This window comes from Vicugna pacos, chromosome 1, assembly GCF_048564905.1.
Source record: "Vicugna pacos chromosome 1, VicPac4, whole genome shotgun sequence".
Taxonomy (NCBI): domain Eukaryota; kingdom Metazoa; phylum Chordata; class Mammalia; order Artiodactyla; family Camelidae; genus Vicugna; species Vicugna pacos.
This window is the reverse complement of record NC_132987.1, coordinates 44,029,059-44,037,185: the sequence shown is the minus strand read 5'-3', so window position 1 is coordinate 44,037,185 and position 8,127 is coordinate 44,029,059. Positions and strand designations below refer to the sequence as shown.

General features: G+C 30.9%; 1 protein-coding gene and 1 long non-coding RNA gene across 9 annotated transcripts in view; one reads left to right on the top strand and one right to left on the bottom strand.

Moving 5' to 3' along the window:
• The first annotated feature begins 86 nt into the window (after nt 1-86).
• Nucleotides 87-2,719, top strand: LOC140696375 (uncharacterized). Its single transcript, XR_012072615.1, has 2 exons — nt 87-1,137; nt 2,621-2,719. It is a non-coding gene; the product is annotated as an uncharacterized lncRNA (long non-coding RNA).
• Nucleotides 2,720-6,087: 3,368 nt separating this feature from the next.
• ECT2 (epithelial cell transforming 2) overlaps nt 6,088-8,127 on the bottom strand; it is a 52,801-nt gene continuing 50,761 nt past the window's right edge. For 5 of the 8 annotated variants that reach the window (XM_072961005.1, XM_031680052.2, XM_031680065.2 and 2 more), the window contains 2 exons: nt 7,738-8,005; nt 6,088-6,502 (listed from right to left, as the gene is read on the bottom strand). In XM_072961005.1, the coding sequence (XP_072817106.1) occupies nt 7,739-8,005 (267 nt within the window). In that variant the 3' untranslated portion in view covers nt 6,088-6,502; nt 7,738. The remainder of the gene's footprint in view (nt 6,503-7,737; nt 8,006-8,127) is intronic. The other 3 variants (XM_006200792.4, XM_031680067.2, XM_072961039.1) reach the window with 1 other exon arrangement.

The window sequence follows — 8,127 nt, the reverse complement described above, 5'->3', positions numbered from 1 at the left end:
GATCTACATAATTAATGAAGGTGGTTCTACTAAACAACAGATTTTCAGTCTAGATAAAACAGGAAGAAGATGCCATCTAGGACTTCCATAGTTAGAGAGGAGAAATCAATACCTGACGTTTCCAAGCTTCAAAGGACAGGCTGACTTTCTTGTTAGGGGCTAATACAGCTTATGACTCTTAAGTTGAAGCCAATGCTCATTATGTTCCAAAAATCCTAGGGCCCTTAAGAATTATGCTAAATTTCCTTTGCCTGTGCTCTCTAAATGGAGCAACAAAGCCTGGATGACAGCACATCTGTTTACAACATGGTTTTCTGAATATTTTCAGCCCGCTGAAAACTGCTCCTCAGGAAAAAAAAAATTCTTTCAAAATATTACTGCTTATTGACAATGCAGCTTGTCACCCAAAAGCTCTAATGGAGATATACAATGAGATTGATGTTGTTTTCATGCCTGCTAACAAAACATCCATTCTGCAGCCCATGGATCAAGGAGCAATTTTGACTTTCAAGTCTTAAGGGAAAAGAACAAAATACCAACATTAACAGGAGTTTGGATAAAGCTGTTTCCAACCCTCATGGATGACTTTAAGGGGTTCAAGACTTCAGTGAAGGAAGTAACTGCAGTTGTGGTAGAAATAGCAAGAGAAGTAGAATTAGAAGTGGAGCCTTAAGGTGTGACTGAATTGCTGCCATCTCATGATAAAACTTGAACGACTGAGTTGTTTCTTATGGATGAGCAAAGAAAGTGTTTTTTGGTTTTTTGTTTTGTTTTGTTTTTTGAGATGGAATCTACTGGTAAAGATGCTGTGAAGATTGCTGAAATGAGAATAGAGGATTTACATAAACTTAGTTGATAAGCAGCACTGGGTTTGAGAGGATCGACTCCAATTTTGTAAGTTCTGTGGGTAAAATACTATCAAACAGCATTGCATGCTGCAGAGAAATCATTCCTGAAAGGAAGAGTCAATCGATGTGGCAAACTTCATTGTTGTCTTATTTAAGGAAATTACCAGTCACCCCACCCTGATCAGTCACCAGCCACCAACTCGAGGCAAGACTCTCCACCAGCAAAAAGATTGACTGAAGGCTCAGATGATGGTTAACACTTTTTAGCAATAAAGGATTTTTAATTAAGGTATGTACATTATTTTTTTAGACATGCTATTAATGCACACTTAATAGACTACAGTATCACGTAAATGCAACTTTTATATGCACTGGGAAACCAAAAAATTTGTGACTTGCCTTATTTCAATACTTGCTTTATTGTGGTGGTCTGGGACCAAACTCGCAATATCTCCAAGGTGTACCTGTACCTGAAAATTTTCGTCATATACAAACAGCTTATCCTTATAAAGTAAAACATGTCTAACTTCATGTTTTTGGCTTTTTTCCCCACACACTGAGGTTATTCAAATATTTCCCTAAATTTTATTATATATTTTACTGCTTTTATATTTTAAAACAACTTATTTTCAAAATGAGCTGATCTTGAAGGGAATGCTTTCAACATTTCATCATTAAGGATGTTTGCTGTAGGTTTTCTTGGTGAAAGTCTTTTATTACCTTAAGGAAGTGCTTTTCTGTGCATTATTAAATTTTTCAAATACTTTTTATTTATTGAGATGATCCTATGACTTTCTCCTTTATCTATTAATGTGGTGAAATACATTAATTGATTTTGTATTGTTAAACAACCTTGCATTCCAGAGATAAACTCAACTTAATGATGCATAACCTTTTTCATGCAATGCTGAAATCACTTTGCTAATACAATATTAGCAATTTTAGAATTTTTCCATCGATAGTCTTGAATGAGATTAGACTATAATTTTCCTTTCCTTTTCTCTTTGTTTTCATATCAAGGTATGTGAAACTCATGAAAAAAATGGAAAATGTTCTCTCTTCAATCTGTTTCTTGAATTTGGAGTGTTCTTACCGTAAAACTATCTAGTCAAAGCATTTTCTTTGTAAGAAAGAATTTTAATTTTGGGCTCTATTCTTTAATATTACAGAACCTAGCAGCTTTTTTTTTTCTTATTAAGCCAGTTTTATTCATTTGTATTTTCTTCAAAATTTATTAGTTTCAATTAACTTTTCAATTTGGCAGAAAGTTGTTCATAATATCATATAGCATGTGTCTAGATTATAACACATCTAACATTTTATATTAGCTCCCCCTCTCTCAGCCTTGACAGATGTTTGTCATTATTGGTCTTCTCAAAATACTGAAACAATAAATTACTACTATGAAGTGACAACCACATAAATAATATACAGGTTAAGAAACAGAACATTGCTAGAAGTAGGAAGGTTCCCATGTGCCCCTTCCTCATTTTCACCCAGAGAGGTTATACTATGTTGGTTTTTAGAATAATCATTTTTCTTGCTTGCTTTTAAACTTGTACTAGGTAACTTTGCAACCTGAAGTATTACTTTGCCAATTTTTAAAATTTATATAAATGGAATCATAGAATAGTTGTTCTTTTATATGTTTTCTTTCATTGAATACTTTCAAAGTTTATCCAGGCTGTTGCATGTTGATTCAATGCATGACTATAACACAGTATATTCATATATTGTAATGTTGATGTAAATTTCTGATTTTTCATTTTCAGGCTATTACATATAATGATGCAGCTATGAACATTCTTTTGTACATGGATTCTGGTATTCATATGCCTATATTTTTCTGAAATAAATATCTGGAATCACAATTATTTGGTTTTAAGGTATGTGTACCTTAATCTTTATTGGTTAATGCCAAGCATCTTGTAAAAATGGTTATACAATTTATACTCCTACAATCAGTGGAAGAGATCTCTGCTTCCCATTTGTGCTAAGCAAATATGGTGTATGTGCAAGGGTGTCTTATTTGCATTTTCTGCATTATGAATGAGAAATGTTTCTTAATTAAGCGTATTAGCCATTTGGATTTCCTCACTTGTAAAATACCTGGTTTTCTATAAGGATGTCTGATTTTTCAGATTTTTTTAGTGATTTACATCTTCTGGATATGTCAGTTCCATATATTGCAAACATCTACTCTTTGACTTTAATGATGTCTTTTCATGACGAGAAGTTCTTAATTTTTAATGCAGATTTATCTGTCCTTCCCACTATAATTAATTATCTTAAACATGATAACATGTTTAAGCAATCTTTTCCAACCCAAAAGAGTAAGATCCTCTCGTATACTATCTAGTAACATCTTTATAGTTTTACATTTCATATTTAGGCCTATAATTCCTTTGAAATTCATTTTTGTACAGCATGTTAGAAATTTCCTTCTCTTCTTTTTTAAATAAAGATACCCATTTTTTCCCAGCACCATTTGTTGAACAGACTATCTTTTTGTCAGTTTTAAAGTGCCACTTTTGTCTGTTTGTGGATTTTCAATCATAATCCATTAATTTATCTGTGCTCAGTACACCAAGACTTCTAACACCTCACTGTCTTGATTACTACACCTTTAGAATAAACCTTGTTTCTGATAAAGCAAGTCCTCTCACTTCTTCAACTTACCTCTTAGTCTTAACTCTTGTATTTCCACATATATTTTGGAAATAATTTGTCATGTTACACACACACACGCACAAAATCTTGATCGGCTCAATTTGGGGGAAACTTATTTTTCAAAATTGAAGTAACTAATCCATGACAATGGTACAATATCTCCATTAAGGTCTTTAATTGATATAAATTAAGTCCCATAGTCTTCCCTGTAAGATCTTGTACATCTTTTGTTGTATTTATTATTAAGTACTTCAGTGGGTTTTATGCTGTTGTCACAGGTATCTTTTAAGAATAAGTATTCTCAACCTGTTTGTGGCTGGTGTTAAGAAATACAGTTGATATTTATATATTAATTTTGTATCAGAATTTAACCTAGTAACTTATCTGTATATTCTTTAGGATTGCCTATCTACACAATGATATCATCTGTGAATAATAACAGCATTGGTTTTTCCTTTCTAATTTTTATACCATTTCCTTTACTTAACAATCCTGCATTGGGGAAGGGGAACTACAGTCAAATGTTGATTAAAGGTGATGAAGTGAGCACTCCTCTCCTTTCTGATCACAAAGAAGACGTTGCCAAGGCTTCATCATTAAGTATGACATTTGTTATGGGTTTTTTGATAGATAACCTTTATCAGTTTAAGTATGTTCCATTGTACTCCTAATTTGCAAAAAGTATAATAATAGACACATTTATCAGATTTTTTCTGAAAATACAGCGGTAATATAATTTTCCTGCCTTACCCTATTAAAGTAGAAGATACACTGATAAATTATCTAAAAACAACCTTGTGCGCCTGGTATAAAGCAAACCTGGTTATGATATATAATTCTTTTTACATATTAAAATGAAATATTTTATTTTAAAATTTTACACGTACTTTCACAAATAAGACTAACCTTTCTTAAAATGTCCAAGGTTATCTAGGACTCATAAAATGAGTTGGGAAGTATTTCCTTTCTCTGTTCTCCTTAAGAATTTGTGTAAGATTGGTTAATTCTTCATTAAATGTTGAATACTATTCATTATCCAGTGAAGCCATCTGGGCCCAATTTCTTTCTAGTAATGATTTTAAATTTGGATTCCTTTTCTTTAGTGTTTATAGGAACATTTATGTTTTCTATTTTTTCCTATATCAGTATTAATAAGTTATATATTTCTAAAAATATCTGTGAGAATTGTGGTATTTTGTGGGAGTAATGAGTTCCAGTTTGCTCACATCCTTCTGCATCCACACACCCCTGGGCTGTAGTACCTTTCCACATTTTAAAGCTCCCTTTAAAATTAGAATTAACTACCTGCTATATTTTGCCAGTGAACATCCAATACATTTGAACCTCACACAACCTTATCTCATGTTATTTCCTCTCCCTGGAAAACCTCCACTTTTGGAGGAGATCACAGCTCCATCCCCCCAATAAAGCGATAAAAGTGCATCTTCTGCCAGAAAAATGCACACATACATGCAAATAAAATATATTTTATATATTTTATATAAACTATGATAGGATTCACTACCTCCATTGTGCAGTAGATTCCAGATTAAAGACTCCTAACCTACACATAGCCCAGTATATAAATGCTCAAAAGCATTAATGGAGGAAGGAATAAGCAAATAAATATGTAAGTAGATAACAGAGCAGAGACTGATATATGCATTCACAGTGGCCTACGAAAATTTGTCTAAAAGAACTATTTAAAACATGAAACGTAAAATACTTGAGTTTTAAGTATTTATTTACAAAGTTCTTCCTAATACAACTGCTTTTAAAATATAGCAATAATGAGTCATTTACTATTTAAAAGTGGCACATATGTGGCATAGGAAAAAAAATCTATAGTCAAACTATTATAATGAATAACTGAAAATTGTTAAACGACAAACATTTGCAGTATTTTGTATTACTGACTATAAAAAGAAAACTACTGTGAAAGATAATATCAGGGTTTGAAAATATTTTACAACAGCAAATAAATGTATTTCAATTTTACATTTAATTATGAGTCTACAATAAAAATCTGACCATATACAGTATCTATGTATTTAATAGATTAGTAAAACTGACTCCAACTTTAAAATTATTTCATAAAGAGTATAAACAATCCTTACCACAATTTCCACATGGTCTTATCCTTCAAAATTAAATTCTACACACTATCAAGCTAAGTCAAGATTTGCTAGTGCCTAAAATCACCATAAGTATATTGTCTCTGAAACAGCTATGTGTATACACCAATATCACATTTGTGCAAGGTATACATTATTTTTTATCATTCTGTTCTTATCTCAGTTTGCAAGTATGTTTTGAAACCATCTCCTTTAACTGTTATTCTTGTTAATGGGGGAAGTCTTTTTAAATCCACATGCTATTATATCTTTATTTATTATAAAATAAACTTCAAAAGGAGCAGTTAAATAACTACTTCAGACAACTCATGTGAAACAAGATCCCAGTACTCAGAGATCTATGTGATATTTAATCTCTGCACAAATCGAGATACACATATATTTGTTTTGAAAAATTCATTCACAGACACTATACAAAGAGATTCACAGCAGTATTTGGCATCCACCAATAAAATTTATTTACTGTATCATGTTGCAAAGTTACTAATATCATGAATAACTTAAATTATTGATCTTCAATTAGACTCAAGCAAAAAGAAATATTACATCAAAATCAATATAATTTTTTACATGAATTAACTCAAAAAATGTAAGAGGTTAACCTTACTCTTTCAAGAAGAAAATAAAAGGGCATAGTTTAGTGTTACCTTCTTTCCAGCTTTCACCAAGTGCTAATGACAAGTACCATTTAAGTCAGTTTCTTATTTGAATATGAGGTGTTCATAAGTTTCTACAAATTAAGATTTTTTTTTTAAAACTTCATATTAAATGAGTTGTAGATCTACTTAAAGTATGACTTCTCCTTTCAAAGAAAGAAGGAAGGCTGACAAGGGAGGGAGATGGAATGCCCTGTAAAGACAAGAGAAATATTTTATATTTAGTATTTTTCTTTTAAAAAATTGTAGCATACAGTTTAGCATCATGTGTATCACTTTTGCACTTAATAAATTATCATAACAATTAAGACGTCTGAAACATCTAAACTCTTTAAGTAAATAACTAAAAATTAAAGGGAGGGCTGGGGAGGACACATAATTAAAACTATTTTAGCATTAAGTCTGAAAACAAGTGACAAATGGATAACTAGTTTACTACATATTAACTCAATTGAAATAGATACTGGCTTACTGCTAGTAGAGATATTAAGGATTTAGATTTTCAGGTTACTTTTTAAAATTATAATTTAATAAATTTTTGAGGCAAAAAGACAAACCTTAGTGATTTCTTCTTAATCATAAAGTAGAATTAAGAGTGAAATTACTTGAAGGGAAATAATTTTCTAAATTAAAAGTAATACACTCCAAGAGTTCTTGTATTATGTGCAACGCAAATGTATATATGTGTATGTATGTGTCATGTGTATGTATAACTTTGCTCCATATAAATGCTGAACAAAATAGCATATCTGATAATAGAGATTATTAATATACTAAGCTATCTAAACTTGTTTTAGAGTGTCAAAGTTAAATATCATCAGAATTTCTAATTACAAAGAAATAAGCACAAGAATACCAAAATCTCAAGAGGGGGTAAAAATGTAAAACAAATTATAAAGAAAGCTACTGTTTTATTTTAACAGACATGAATGGCTAACTAACTAAATTTAGAGCCAGCAAGGTAGCTGGCTATTAAGTTTTAATCAACAAGACAGTAAATAAAATGAAATGTTTAAAGAGCTGGGTTGGTAAAGTATTACCATTCAAGTCATAGCAAAGCAATGATTTAAATAGCATAAAATTTTATATTTTCCTCAGGTAAAAACTTTATGATTTGCCATATTAAAAGCATAAATTTTATATAAATGCCATAAATCTAAGATTAAGAATCAGATCTGGAATATAAACATACTTCACATGACAATTATTACTATTTTTTAAACAATCATTTTCATAAATAAAAACATTTCTGATAGGACTGATTTTTTTCTGGATTTATGAGTAAGTCCATAAGCCTAAGTTGTTGTGAATTCAAAGCAGTTACAAAGTTGTGAATTCAAAAGTCCCCACCCACCTAATAAGTGATTCAGTGGAGAAAAATACTTTCTTTTTTAAAAGATAAAAATTTCAAACAGCTAATAAGCTCACATTAAACTTCACGAGGCTTGTTTCCATTACTGGTTGGCATATCTCCTAATTCTTCACAAATTTCAAAGATGACTTGGATAGAACTTTTTTTTGAATTTGAAAAATCAGTATTTCCTTCTACCATCTCTGAATAACTAGTCTGTGAGGCAGAATGACGTATAGATCGAAACCAGGAGTTTTGAAAGCGCCCACCAGTAGAGTTTGAGCGCTGAACATAAAGATGCTTAGTAAGTCCAATTATACTGCTTGTAAAAACAGAATGGGTAATCTGTCAGAACAGAAATAGGTAATTGAGAAGAGGACATGAATGTCTTAAAGATATTTTAGGTACTTCTTATTTATACTGTCTACATAAAATTAATAAATATATGTATATTCATTTTCTAAAAT